This window comes from Antechinus flavipes, chromosome 1, assembly GCF_016432865.1.
Source record: "Antechinus flavipes isolate AdamAnt ecotype Samford, QLD, Australia chromosome 1, AdamAnt_v2, whole genome shotgun sequence".
Taxonomy (NCBI): domain Eukaryota; kingdom Metazoa; phylum Chordata; class Mammalia; order Dasyuromorphia; family Dasyuridae; genus Antechinus; species Antechinus flavipes.
This window is the reverse complement of record NC_067398.1, coordinates 251,435,633-251,450,763: the sequence shown is the minus strand read 5'-3', so window position 1 is coordinate 251,450,763 and position 15,131 is coordinate 251,435,633. Positions and strand designations below refer to the sequence as shown.

The 15,131-nt window shown below is 33.6% G+C and overlaps 1 protein-coding gene across 3 annotated transcripts in view; it reads right to left on the bottom strand.

Moving 5' to 3' along the window:
* Nucleotides 1–15,131, bottom strand: part of IQCE (IQ motif containing E) — a 109,185-nt gene that overhangs the window by 31,547 nt on the left and 62,507 nt on the right. For all 3 annotated transcript variants that reach the window (XM_052000089.1, XM_052000088.1, XM_052000087.1), the window contains exons 11-15: nt 14,039–14,202; nt 11,431–11,486; nt 2,555–2,754; nt 1,448–1,552; nt 631–721 (exon numbers count right to left, since the gene is read on the bottom strand). In XM_052000089.1, coding sequence (XP_051856049.1) covers nt 631–721; nt 1,448–1,552; nt 2,555–2,754; nt 11,431–11,486; nt 14,039–14,202 — 616 coding nt within the window. The remainder of the gene's footprint in view (nt 1–630; nt 722–1,447; nt 1,553–2,554; nt 2,755–11,430; nt 11,487–14,038; nt 14,203–15,131) is intronic.

Below are 15,131 nucleotides of genomic sequence, written 5' to 3'. Positions count from 1 at the left end.
GGAAAGCTTCTAATCACCTAACTTGATTGCTTCAGAATCCATATGTGTAGGTCTTTCAACAAAAAGAAAAAGGGGTGTAAGTATGTCCCAATGAACATCTTTCTGCTCTCCCAGACCTGCACAGAGATGTTCCCATTTTCTCATTTCTTTTCAACAAGATGTTTACAATCTAACCAAATCCCTGTCTTATTAAGAGTCATATCCTAAGGCATTTCTCCTCTAAGTAAATTACTCATTTGAAAAATTCCATAATCTTAAATTTTTTGCATATTGGAAGAACACTAGTGAAGCAAAGTGTCAGAGTGAAATGTATCCTTGCTTGTAATTCCTTACCAATGTACTATCCTAGGAAAAAATGTAACTGAAGAACAAAAGCACCTCTTGAAGTAAGAGCAGGGTACTGATTCAAGAAGCCATCTTGCTGACAATACATTCATTACAAACTTGAAACTATAAAATAACATCTTAAGACAGAGAAACCTGTTAGGATAACAAATGAGAAATTCATTTGGGAAAAGCCAATCAAGAAAAAGTTTCAATCTGAGAAAAAGTTAAAACCATCCCTTAAAACTAGCTTGAGAAATCCTCAGGACCTGAACATGGGATAGGGAAAATACAGCTACGCTATACCTCATGTGTTATCTCCATGGGGTCATCTTCAATTTTTCGTGGGTCTACTTCCGTCTCTTGCAACTTCTTGGTAAGTCTTTGAATTTCCTCTCTGAAGTGGTAAGGGCAAAGATCAAATATTACTTGTAATCATAATCTTTCTTTTGAATGGTGGAATTTGATGAATGTCCCACAGTGAGAAATAGGCACTCATTAGGTTCTCCTGACACATTGGGGATGACCTGGGGATAACACAGTCATGTTGATATTAATAATTTGTTTTGTCTGACCCCAAAATCTAGTGAAACAAAATGAAAATTACACAGGGACCAGATACCAAACCTGGTTTGGACTCAGACCTAGCATTAACTTAAATAGATGTCAGCCTGAGAGCAGGAACTACATGGTTCCCTTATAAAGTATTATCCTAATTAGGTTAAATGGTTGTAATAAGCAATGAGAAGAGGAAAAATATAATTCCTCATTACAATCACTTTAGATGAAAAGAGAAAACATTATTTTTAAGCAAATATATCCTTTCCTCATTTGTTTCAATTCCCACCTTCTTAAAAAAAAAAAAAAAAAGTTAAAAGTACTATTTATTCCCTTCTCTCCCTCCACCCCAAACAAATCAAGTTGTCCTCTTCAACTGATCATTTCCAGGAATTTCTTAGTGATGACTCTCAATACAAAATATTTCTGTTCAGTTTCTGCTTTTAGTTCATCAATATTTTCTGATTAGATCTTCACCTTTGTGTACTTTTTTGACCCCATTCAAAAAACACCAGCATGCATTTTGCATTCTCTTTACAAATTCAGGACACTTCAATCCATTTACCTCATGGTATCTTCATTCTCTTTTCTGTCTTTTTCTGTATCCTCCACTTTTTTCAGCTCCTTCTCCAAAGCAGCTTTTGCCTGTAGTAACTGCTTCATTTCCAAACTGAATATACAGGATCAGAGGGAAATTTCAGTGTTCATTTAACATGTTCTTACTTATCATTATCTAGCTTAATCAAATGATTACAGAAATTATTTGCTACTCAAAACAATTACCTTAAATACCACCTATTTAAATGTGAATTTTTCAAGTTTAGATTTAAAGAGTTTCTTTATTGATACAAAATATAGTTTAATTATAAATAGAAGGACAATGGGGAATAATAGGATTTGGCTTCTAAAAAGACAGAACTTAGTGGGCTAAATCAATAGGACCAAAGTAAACTGCCAAACAAATAGCATGATACTCAGAAACTATACAGATAAACTCAATCTCTAAAATTTAAGATCTATCCTGACCTGATCAGAATTATAACTAGACAGAGTAGAAAAGTATGTAATTACAAACCCAGAGGAGGCACCACATTTCAATTAAGCCAAAAAACAAGGTACCAGAGAAAGAAAACTGAATAGGAAAAAATTCAACTTTTTTTTTTTTTTTGCTTTACCAAATTCTTATAACCAAAAGTTTAAAGGATACAAAATTGGATCAAATACTGTTATAATGGTAAGAAAACAAACAAACAAAGAACCAATTCAATCAATGGCCTGTTTATTTCAAGCAACATATGATAAAATTTCATTATGAAAAAGAATTGGAAACTCCTTTGGAAATCACTGCAATGTGATGTGGCCTGAATTTGCATTTTTAAGTAATTTTTCTAATAGTGTGATTTAACCCATTGATATACTGTAATTTATATGCATTAGGGGTAATTCAGCAAATGTTTTATTACCACTAAAGCAGAATTTGAAGCCAAAATCTAAGAAATTTCAGCATAGTAAACAATTCTTTATTGAACACTGTCAGTTTGGGGCCTAGAAAACAGATGGTTTTCTCCCAAACCAAACTAGATTTACTTCAGATGCAAAACTGTTTAACACGAAGAAGCAAGAACTTTTTCACATGGTGGAAGGAGGGTAGCTGTGTTGCAAAGAGACGTACTCTTTATCAGACAGCTGAGCTTGCAGAGTGCTCCGGTCCCCCTTCAACTTTCTCACTATCCCTCGAAGTCGATCACACTCATCAGAGTGCTCAGATCTCAGTAGATCCTGCGGTGCTGTGTTTGGTGCTGACTGAATCAAAGGAACCAATCTGACCTGTTCTGGGGAATGAGATCCTGTGTTCTCGAGCTCACCCACTTTCTGAAAACAAACACAAATACTTAGCTATTATTTTTCTTATTTTTAGATTTCATAGGCTTTACAGCTGGAAGTGACCTTTAGATCTATAGATCTCATATTGATATCTCAAGAAGGCACATAGACTGCCCAAGTTCTTACATTAAGTAGCAATGCTGGGATTCAAATCCGAGTCTTCTGATTCTAAAGTCAGTGTTCTATACTAATACAATTATTTGATGCAAGCCCAGAGCAAGTACAAGAAACCAAAAGGAAATTAGTCTTAAGACATAGGGAACTTTGCCTGTTATATATTGTTTACTAAAATAATAGAGGTTGCAATTCATTAAAAATTCTGAGATTTTAGCAGTGTTATCTGAGATCATTTATGAATTGAGGAAAAGAGAAAAATTCTTGTGAAAAAAAGTAGATTCAAAAAGGTAGCAACAGAAATGCAAATCAAAAGTTAACTCTGGATCACTTAATAACATCAATTTTTTATAGTTTACAGGAGATTTTCCTTATAACAACACTGTGAGAAAGTATAAGTATTATTATCTTCATTTTACAGCGAGGAGGCTGAGGTTTAGAGAGGTTTAACAGCTCGTACAAAGCCATACACAGCTAGTAAGAAGGGAAGTAGAATTTGAATTTGGGTTATCTAATCTAAGGTGAGTCCTCTTTCCATTCTACTATGGAGCTTCCAGGAGAGGACATATTAGAGCTCAGGCTTAGAGTCCTACATAGGTGGCAAAGGTTAGCAAAGTAGTCAAAAACTGCTATGAAAATGAACTGTAAACTGGTAAGCCAAAAACTTTCAGGATTTTTGATGCAATCACTTGCTATTTCTCATTTTCTTCTGATAACCTATAAAATCCTTCTGATAACCTATAAAAATTAAAATTTTAATTTAAGAGAAAAAGATTTGTTCTGCTAGTTATGTGAACCAGAAATACCTTAGTTCTCCATTTCTACTGCGTCTTCTCTAAAACTATTTACTTTAATTTCCATATACAGCACCCCCTCCCCCCCAAATTTTATAGCCACTTTTTTTGGTAAACATCTTAAAAATTATTTTTGAGATATTTTCCATTTATCCTAAACATCTGCTTTGTTAGGAAAAAATTTTTCCTCTAAAGTGTGTTGACATTCTATTAAATTCCAAAGGAATTAGTTCTGTTGCTATATTTGTATTAAGGATTTAGAAATGCAAGATAACACTGTATACTGCATATATGAGCAGAAGAGAAAAAAAAAGAAAAGAAAGTTACAATTAAATGAAAATAAATATTAATGAGGTTATATCTTGAAAAGATAAGATTTTTAAGAAGCCACATCAAAAATAGCCAAATAAAATTGGCTACCTGTACTATTAGAAATGCTAAAAGCATTTGTACTGCATCAATGAGTGATCTGAGGCATGATGCTTAATTTCTCAAAAATCTTGTGCTAAAAGATTATTTCCCTATGTCCAGCAAAACATAAAAAGAATATGAAACCATGGCTTGCACCATTTCATACTATTTGCTTTTTAAAAAAAGCATATAAGAAATTTTACATATTACTGTCCTGTTTGTTCTTCCTTCTGAACTTTTCTCTTCTGTGTTTATATTTTTTTTGGCCTTCTCAATTAAAAACCAAGAAAAAGAAAGGAGGAAAAAACCTGCAACAGATAAACATAATCAAGCAAAAACAATATACACAGTGACGATACCTAAAAATATATCTTTGAATCTTGAGTTTCATCAGTTCTTTATTTTGACTAACATGCTATATCATAGGTTCTCTGGAGACATGACTGGTCATTGAATTGTTCAGGTTCTTCAGAATGTGGCTGAACTTGTATAAATTATTCTCCTAGTTTTGCCCACTTTTTTATTAGTATATACTATCCAGAATTCTCTGAAATTTTTCCTTTTATCCTTTCTTATGATGGTCTGTTTCTCAATATGAAGAATAAGGGGCCTAGACAAGATAATCTTTAAAGTCTCTTTTCAGTTCAATGATTCCAATGCTTAAAAACACTTTTGTCTGCTACATTGCAATCATTTTACATGTTTAGGGTTACTTGTTCAACATTATCAGCCCCTCTGGATGCGGGAAAACGGGGACACTGATGCATTGTTGGTGGAGTTGTGAACGAATCCAGCCATTCTGGAGAGCGATCTGGAATTATGCCCAAAAAGTTATCAAACTGTGCATACCCTTTGATCCAGCAGTGTTTCTATTGGGCTTATACCCCAAAGAGATACTAAAAAAGGGAAGGGGACCTGTATGTGCCAAAATGTTTGTAGCAGCCCTGTTTGTAGTGGCTAGAAACTGGAAAATGAATGGATGCCCATCAATTGGAGAATGGCTGGGTAAATTGTGGTATATGAATGTTATGGAATATTATTGCTCTGTAAGGAATGACCAGCAGGATGAATACAGAGAGGCTTGGAGAGACCTACATGGACTGATGCTGAGTGAGATGAGCAGAACCAGAGATCATTATACACTTCGACAACGATATTGTGTGAGGATGTATTCTGATGGAAGTGGATTTCTCTGACAAAGAGACTTAACTGAGTTTCATTGGAGAAATGATGGACAGAAACAGCTACACCCAAAGAAGGAATACTGGGAAATGAATGTGAACTATTTGCATTTTTGATTTTCTTCCCGAGTTATTTTTACCTTCTGAATCCAATTCTCCCTGTGCAACAAGAGAACTGTTCGGTTCTGCAAATATGTATTGTATCTAGATATACTGCAACATATTTAACATATCTAGGACTGCTTGCCATCCTGGGGGGGGGGGGGAAGGGGGGAGGGAGGGGAAAAAACGAAACATAAGTGATTGCAAGGGATAATGTCGTGTAAAAATTATCCTGGCATGGATTCTGTCAATACAAAGTTATTATTAAATAAAATAAAATTTAAAAAAAAAACAAAAACAAACAAAAAAAAACATTATCAGCCCCTCTGAGGCAAGCAGCAAGATTTATGAAAATAGCTTTATATGGCATAGAATTTAATATCACACATTGATTTGTTGATTCTTAGTACTTTAAAAAGATTGTAATGTCATGATTATATAACTTTAAATATCAATAGAATCAACAACAAAAAAGGATCTGCAGTTTTATTATTTTAAAAAGTTAACAGTTATAAGATAACCTGTCCCTAAATCACCTGCATTTTTCACATGACTAACAAAAAACTAGAAAAAAAAATTATAAAATGGGGGAAATCATTTACCAAATGACAATAAAAGTCCAAGGACATCAGATACACATGGGATGGATAAAAAAATTTTTTAAACATCTTTAATAGAAATAAAGGAAAAATAAACAATCTACATGTACATTAGATAAGTGGTAAAAATGTCAATACACTCCAAATTTATTTATAGATTTATCCACTATTAATCAAAACAACAATTAGGCAAAGCTGAATGAGATAAAAGTAACATTTGTATAAAAATAGTTCAGGATATCAAAGGAAATTATGGAAAAATATTTATAAAGGTGAATAATTCACTTGGCCCGATTTTGAAAATACATTATTAGGTCAGTCAATAAGCATTTATTAATCAGTTGCTATAATGCCAGGCTTCGTGCTAAGTACTAAGGAAAGAAAGACAAAAACAACCCCTTACCCCTAAGAAGCTCATCTTCTAATGAAGAAGATTATAGTTAAATAACTAAATTCACAAAGTAATTTCCAGGCTATGTTCAAGGGGTTATAAAGTTATTCATACCCTTTGATCCAGTGGTGCCATTATTGAGTATGTATTCCAAAGAAATCATAAAGGAAGAAAAAGGACCCACATGTACAAAAAAGTTTATAGCAGCTCTTTTTGTGGTGGCAAACAATTGGAAAATGAACCCATCAATTGGGGAAAGGCTGAATAAGTTATCGTATATAAAAGTAATGGAATATTATTGTTCTATAAAAAATGATAAACAGGCTGACTTTAGAAAGGCCTAGAAAGATTTACATGAACTGATGCTAAGCAAAACAAACAGAACCAAGAAAACATTGTACACAACAAAAGCAAGATTGTGCAGTGATCAACTATGATAGACTTGGTTCATCTCAGTAGTTCATTGATCCAAGGCAATTTCAATAAACTTTGGATGGAAAACACCATCTGCATATAGGAAGAGAACTATGTAAACTGAATGTAAATCAATATATGCTATGTCCACTCCCCCCCTCCTTTTTTTCTCCCCCCTCGTGGTTTTTCCATTTTGTTCTGATTTTTCTCTCCCAACAGAATTTATAAGGAAACATGTAAAAAAAAAATGAATGTACATGTATAACCAAAAAAAAAAAATTGTTTTTCTATGTAACTGAGAAAAATAAAAATTAAAAAACAAAACAAAGTAATTTCCAAGAATGGCAACCCGGAGAAGGTGAGCTTTTATCTGAGTCTTGAAAGAAGATGGGGAAACAAAGAAGCAAAGGTGAAGAAGGAAAATATTTCAGGCAAAGGGGAAGGGCAATTTAAGGGTAAGGAGAGAAGGGAGATGAAATATGGTATGTAAAAACAGCTAATTGGCCAATATAACTGGATTGTAAAGTACATAAAGGGGAATGAAATGTAAAAACACTGGAAAAGTTAAATATCTATGTTGTAAAGAATTTTATATACCAGAGAACTTTCTATTTGATCCTGGAGGTAATAAGGAATCATTAGAATTTAATGAATAGGTAGGGTAGAAATGACAAGATCTGATAACTGACAGGATATGTAGGCTAAGGAACTGAACATTGCAATGATGTTGTCTGGAAGTGTCCTTGACAGTAACAAGGAAGTTCAAAAAAGCTCCAGAGGATATGGAAGGAAGGTAATGAATTCTGTTTTAAACATGCTTAATTTGAAATGCTATGGGTAGAGATGTACAAAAGGCAATTGGTGATAGAGAACTGGAGTTTAGGAAAGACATTAGGGCTGGATCTAGAAATCTTGAAATCATTTGCATAAGAAATGATAATTGCACCAAGATTGCTAAATGAGATAGTACTGAGAGAAAAGAGAAGGCCCAAGACAAGCCTTGTGTTTTCCTCTAGTCAGTAAACATGATAAGAAGATTCAGTAACACAAACTGAGAAGAAACTATCAGATTAAGTAGAAGAGGACCATAAGAGAGCTGTGTCATGAAAATCTAGAGAGGAAAGTGTATATAGGAGAAGAAATTGATCAAGAGGGTCAACTTTAATAAAATAGAAAAGTGTTATTAATAATTCAAAAGAGGGAATAAAGAAATAGAACCAGATATAGGATTCACATTCTATAAACTCAATAATATAAAAAACCATTAGGGAAAGGAATTCTAAAAGAAAATTTATCATCTCAATTTTGAAAGAGAAAAATGCTACCTTTTGAACATTTTTGAACATAGAAGAAATGACTATAGGCAGTTTGTAAATCTGATAATATATTTAAAAAATTATACATCAAAAAGCAATATATTCAAAATAAAAAGAAACAGGAAAATCCTGCTATATTGTAAATATAGCAAACTAACAGATTTTTAAAAAATTATTTTTGGAATCTATAGGGAACTGACACAAATTTATAATAGTAAAATCTATTCCCCAATATATGAGCAATCCAAAGACATGAACAGAAAAATTTCTAAAAGAGAAAACATAAACTGTTAATGATCATTTGAAAGTTTTTTAACTCTTAACAATAAGAGAAAGGCAAATTTAAAACAATTCTGAGGTACCATCTTATATCCATTAAATTGGCAAGAAATGTAAAACAATAAAATTCAATATTGGGGGCCCAGGGAAAGCTGTGCATTCTTTCATTTTTGATGAAAATGAATTTTGAATGTAATATTTTAGATGGTCATCTAGAAGTATATAATAAAAACAATAAAATGTTGATCCAGTGATCTCACTACTAGGGACAAACAATAGATATTACTAAAAACTTTACTGCTACTTTGTTTATAGTAGTGAAAATCTAGGGGAAAAAATATGCTAATATACTCAAGTTGGAAAATGGTTAATTACAATGTATTACATCAATGTAATAAAATATCATTATAACATAAAAATTACATCTATAACAAATATAGCATGGGCTGCTAGACTTAAAATTAAGAGATCTAGGTTTGAATCCTAGTACATCAGTTAACTTTCTTAAGGTCCAATTTTTTCCTTATCTGTAAAATGAAGATAATACTCGTATTATCCTTTCACAGGACTATTATAAGGAAAATGTTTTATACATTTGCTATGCAAATGTAAACTATAAATACCAAGAAATATAGGCATATGGAAATTGATACAAAGAAAACAGAATCAGAAAAATTTTATACATTTTAACAGTATGAAAACAAAAGTAACACAACTTAAGAAGTACATAGATACCTGGTACATAGTAGGTATTTTAAGAACTGCCTGTTTACTAACTGATTAAAAAGAGATTGGAAGAGAAGATAGGAGAAAAGGGGGAGGCGGGGGGAGAGGGAGGAGGAAAGTCTGCTGCCAACAATCCAAAATAGAAAACAGACCACAAGAAAGACCAGGAGTCATAGCTGGATAGCTTTGAAAGCTATGTATTGTTAAGAACTCATTATTTGACAAAAATTGCTGGGAAAATTGGAAATCAGTATGGCAGAAACTAGGCACTGACCCACACTTAACACCGCACACCAAGATAAGGTCAAAATGGGTTCATGACCTAGGCATAAAGAATGAGATTATAAATAAATTGGAAGAGCATAGGATAGTTTACCTCTCAGACCTGTGGAAGAGGAAGGAATTTATGAAAGAAGAACTAGAGATCATTACTGATTACAAAATAGAAAATTTTGATTATATCAAATGGAAAAGTTTTTGTACAAACAAAACTAATGCAGATAAGATTAGAAGGAAAACAATAAACTGGGAAAACATTTTTACAGTCAAAGGTTCTGATAAAGGCCTCATTTCCAAAATATATAGAGAACTGACTAATTTATAAGAAATCAAGCCATTCTCCAATTGATAAATGGTCAAAGGATATGAACAGACAATCAGACAAAGAAATTGAAACTATTTCTAGCCATATGAAAATATGCTCCAAGTCATTATTAATCAGAGAAATGCAAATTAAGGCAACTCTGAAATACCACTATATACCTGTCAGACTGGCTAGAATGACAGGGAAAGGTAATGCGGAATGTTGGAGGCAATGTGGGAAAACTGGGACACCGACACATTGTTGGTAGAATTGTGAATACATCTAGCCATGCTGGAGAACAATTTGGAATTATACCCAAAAAGTTATCAAACTGTGCATACCCTTTGATCCAGCAGTGTTTCTACTGGACTTATATCCCAAAGAGATACTAAAGAAGGCAAAGGGACCTGTATGTGCCAAAATGTTTGTGGCAGCCCTGTTTGTAGTGGCTAGAAGCTGGAAAATGAATGGATACCCATCAATTGGAAAATGGTTGGGTAAATTGTGGTATATGAATGTTATGGAATATTATTGTTCTGTAAGAAATGACCAGCAGGATGAATAGAGAGAGGCTTGGAGAGACTTACATGCACTGATGCTAAGTGAAATGAGCAGAACCAGATCATTATATACCTCAACGATGATACTGTATGAGGATGTATTCTGATGGAAGTGGATTTCTTCGACAAAGAGATCTAACTCAGTTTCAACTGATCAAGGATGGACAGAAAGAACACTGGGAAATGAATGTAAATTGTTTGCATTTTTGTTTTTCTTCCCAGATTATTTTTTACCTTCTGAATCAAATTCTTCCTGTGCAACAAGAGAACTGTTCGGTTCTGCACACATATATTGTATCTAGGATATACTGTAACTTATTCAACATGTAAAGGACTGCTTGCCATCTGGGGGAGGGGGTGAAGGGAGGGAGGGGAAAAGCTGGAACAGAAGTGAATGCAAGGGATAATGTTGTAAAAAAATTACCCAGGCATGAATTGTCAATAAAAAGTTATAATAATAAAAAAAATAGAAAAAAGAGAAAGTTACGTATTGAATTTATTATTTATTTTTAAAGAAAAACAAACTTTATATACAATCTTTTCCTGTTCTAATAATACATATGGAAGTATTCATTTTATTTGGTTTCTTAAGTTTCAGAATTTTAAAAAATTAAATGAAAATTCATAAAAAGAGACAAGAAGAGGACACAGTAAATAAGTTATTGTTAATAATGTGCTGGAGAGTCAGCTTTGGAGATTCAAATCCTACTATTGCAGAAAAGTTTTCTATCTGACTCTTTGCAAGTCATTTAATGACTCAATGTTCTGGAAACTCTTTGTCTCTTTCTTTTGGAGGCAATCAGCATTAAGTGATTTGCCTAGGATCACATAGCTAAGTCAAGTATCTGTGTCTTGATTTGAACTCAGGTCCAGTGCTCTGTACACTGAGCCACTTAGTTTCCCCATTCTTAGTAATGCTCTAAGCTACAGAATAGTGGCTGATCTCCACTACTAAAGCTTCCTCACTTTGAGTTCCTCATACCAATGACATTATAAATCTTGACCATGTTAAAACAATTAAAATTTATCAAGATAACTAATATTTCATCTAGTAGGCCAGTTTTTAAAAAATAAAATTTAAAAACATAAGTCATGTCACTTTTAAAAATTAAAAAGTTTAAATTAAACCAAAAATTAAATATAAATACAAAATAAAAAGCATAAAAAACTTTTAAAAATAATTATGTCACTCACCTTTTCCAACTCTGAGATTCGTCTCATTAGCCTTTGTTTACTCCATTCACTATAACCTAAAGGGAACAACAATGCCTTTAATAGACAATCAATCAGCATTTAATAAGTCCCTACTATATGTCAGGTACTGTGCAAGGCTGTGAGGATATAGTCAAAAATGGTAGACACTTCGGAGAAGGCACCATATATGTATAAGTATATACAAAATAAATACAAGATAAAAGGGGGGAAGAGAAAGGTGTGGCAATAGAAGCACCAAAAAGAAAAGCTTCATGTTTAAGGTAGTGTGTTGAAGCAAATGAAATGAGGGATGTGCATTACATTATCAGGGTGAGTTACAGTCAGAACAATGGCACAGAGGTGGGAAATGGATGTTTTGTATGGAAAACAGCAAGACAGATAGTTGGCAGACATAGGATATAGAAAAGGGATAAAGGAAGGAATAACAAACAGAAACACTCATTTCAAGGGGCTAAATAAAACTCAACTTTCAGAAGGAAATAAGCTTTTATATAGCACTTACTATGTGCCAGGTACTCTGCTGGGAGTTTTGCAAATATTACCTTGTTGGATTCTCACAACAATCCTATACAGTAATTATCCCCATTTTGAAGTTAAAAGAACTGAGGCAAATAGAGGTTAAGTGACTAATCCAAGGTCACACAAATCAGTAAATATCTGAGACTGGGTTTGAACTCCAGTTTTTCTGACTCCAGGTCCAGTGATCCACCCACTGTGCCAAGAGCTGATTCTTTAACACTGAAACCTTAAACACTACTCCTACACCATGTTAAAATTCAGAAGGCATATTTCAAATTATGTCAAGATTCATTGCTATTTGGAACTATAGCCAAAAGGCTATCAAACTGTGCATTCCCTTTAATCCAGCAGTGCCTTTATTGGGTCTGAATCCCAAAGAGATCAAAAAAGGGAAAAAGACCAACATGTGAAAAAATGTTTGTAGCAGTCCTTTTTGTATTGGCAGGGAAATGGAAACTGAGTGGATCCCACAGCTGGGGAACAGCTGAATAAATTATGGTTATAAATGGGATGGAATATTATTATTCTATAAGAAATGATCAGCAGGATGATTTCAGAAAAGCCTGGAAAGACTTTTTATGAACTGATTTTAAGTGCAGTGAGCAGAATCAGAAAAACGTTGTATACAATGACAACAAGATTATAGGAAGATCAATTATGATGGACATGGTTCTTTTTCAAGTTGATTCAAGACAATTTCAATAGACTTGTCATGGAAAGAGCCTCTGCGTCGAGAGAGAGGTGGAGCAAAGCAAAATATTTTCACCTTTGTTGCTGTTTTTTCCCTCATTTTTCTTTCATCTTTTGATCTGATTTTTCCTGAGCAATATGGTGAATACGGAAATATGTTTTAAAGAACTGTTTTTTTCTGATTTTACTTGCACATACATATATATATTTTTTACACATTTCCTTGTGAATCATGTTGGGAGAGAAAAATCAGAATAAAGGGAAAAACCACAAGAGAGAAAAAAACAGAAAAAAAAAAAAAAGAAAAAGAATGAACACAGCATGTGTTGATTTATATTTAGTCTTGGCGTTTTCTATCCAAAGTTTATTGGGATTGTCTTGGATCACTAAACTGCTGAGAAGAACCAAGTCTGTGATCATTGCACATTCTTGTTGTCTGTATACAATGTATTCCCTATTTCTGCTTATTTCGCTCAGCATCAGTTCGTGTAAATCTTTCCAGGCCTTTCTAAAATCAGCTAGTTCATTATTTTTTAAACAACTATATACCATTACTTTCATATAACATAACTGATTCAGCCATTTCCTATCTACTCATTTTCCAATTCTTTGCCACCACATAAAGAGCTGCTACAAACATTTTTGCACATGTGAGTCCTTTTCCCTCCTTTATGATTTCTTTGGGATACAGACCCAGTAGTGGCACTTCTGGATCACAGTTTTATAGCCCTTTGGGCAAAGTTCCAAATTGTTGTCCAGAATGGTTGGATCAGTTCACAGCTCCACCAATACATTAATGTTCTAGTTTCCCCACATCCCTTCTAACATTTATCATTATCTTTTCCTGTCATCTTAGCCAATCTGAGAAATATGAGGTGGGACTTCAGAGTTGTTTTAATTTGAACTTCTCTAATCAATAGTGACTTAGATCTATAGTACATCTAAAAATTGTCTGTTTATACACTCTGATGTTTAGAAGAATTACATAGGTTTAATCTATATTGGACTGTTTGCTGGTTTTTCTTAATGGGAGAGAGAAAAATTTAGAGCACAAGGTTTTGCAAAGGTAAATGTTGAAAACTATCTTCACATGTATTTGGAAAAATAAAAAGTTATTAAAAAAAAAGATTCATTTGCCTAATGGTAAAGATTTAGACTCATATTAACTGTATGCTTTGACTTTTCAAAAGATAAATTCTCCCCATAGCTTTATGGCCTTGTTTCAGATACTAGCAATATGCCAAAATAAATCATGTGGCTGGGCAGAGTAAAGGCTGAGATTCCTGTGGCATCCTTGATCTTTACCCTCATGGAAAAGCTGAAGTTAAATCCCCCTTCATTTGTAAATGCTCTTGTAGATGATATTTGTAGATGATACCTTTTGCTTTATTAGAAATAGGGGAATTGCTTAGCACACGATCCAAATCTTCTTTTAAGCTTTGGTTCTCCTCTTGAAGTTCCTGAACATTTCTAGACAAGTGGAGAACAGTAGCACTCAATTTCTTCTGCCTTTTCTGAGTTGACTTCTTGTCAGTTGGGGACCTATGTACAAACCAAACCAAAAAGTAAAATACCTCAAAGATAAACAAATGATTTCTAAACAGATACTATTAATGTCATAAATCAGGAGAAAAGATTATATTTTTTTCTTCACAAATTATTTAAACTAAAACAAGTCAAGTAGTCAATCGTTCCAATATCCAAGGTAAAACTTACCCCAGGGATTATTTTTCCTATGCTTAAAAAAAAAATCACAAGAGAGCTCTCTGGCTTCATATTTAAAGAGAGATTTTATTCATGCTAAAATACAGGTAGCTAGCACAGAGATAGGGGTGGAGAGAGAAACACTGTTTTTGAAAACACTTCAGTGGGTTCCAAAGCTATGTTGTTCAGTTGCTTTTGTTCAGTCATTTTTTTAGTCATGTCCAACTCTTCATGACTGCATTTTTGGTTTTCTTGGCAAAGATATTGGAGGGGTTTGCCCTTTCCTTCTCCAACTCTTAGCAATGAGGACCTGAAGCAGAGTTATGTGACTTGTCCAGGATCACACAGATAATAACTGTCTGAGGCCAGAATTGAATTCAGGAAGAGGACCCTTCCTGATTCCAGGCCCAGCATTCTGTGCACTATGGTGCCACCTAGCGACCCCCAAAGCTACAGTATTCCTCTTAAGACTTTCTTTGAAACCTTCTGATTTGCCTTTAAAAACAAAAACAAAAACAAACTATAATTGACATTAAAAATAGTGAAGTTCAAATGGAATGTGGAATTCAATGGAAGGTGGAAGCAGATAATATGGAAACAGTGCTCCAAATGGTGCTAAGGAGGGGAGAACTTTAAATCAAATCAATGATCCAAAAATACGATAACCAGAGCAATAAAGTAGAAGAAATCTATACTAAGACAGAATCTATGCTAACTGATATCACATCTACTGAACCATGGGAAGGGGCTTCTGCCTGGCATTTTAT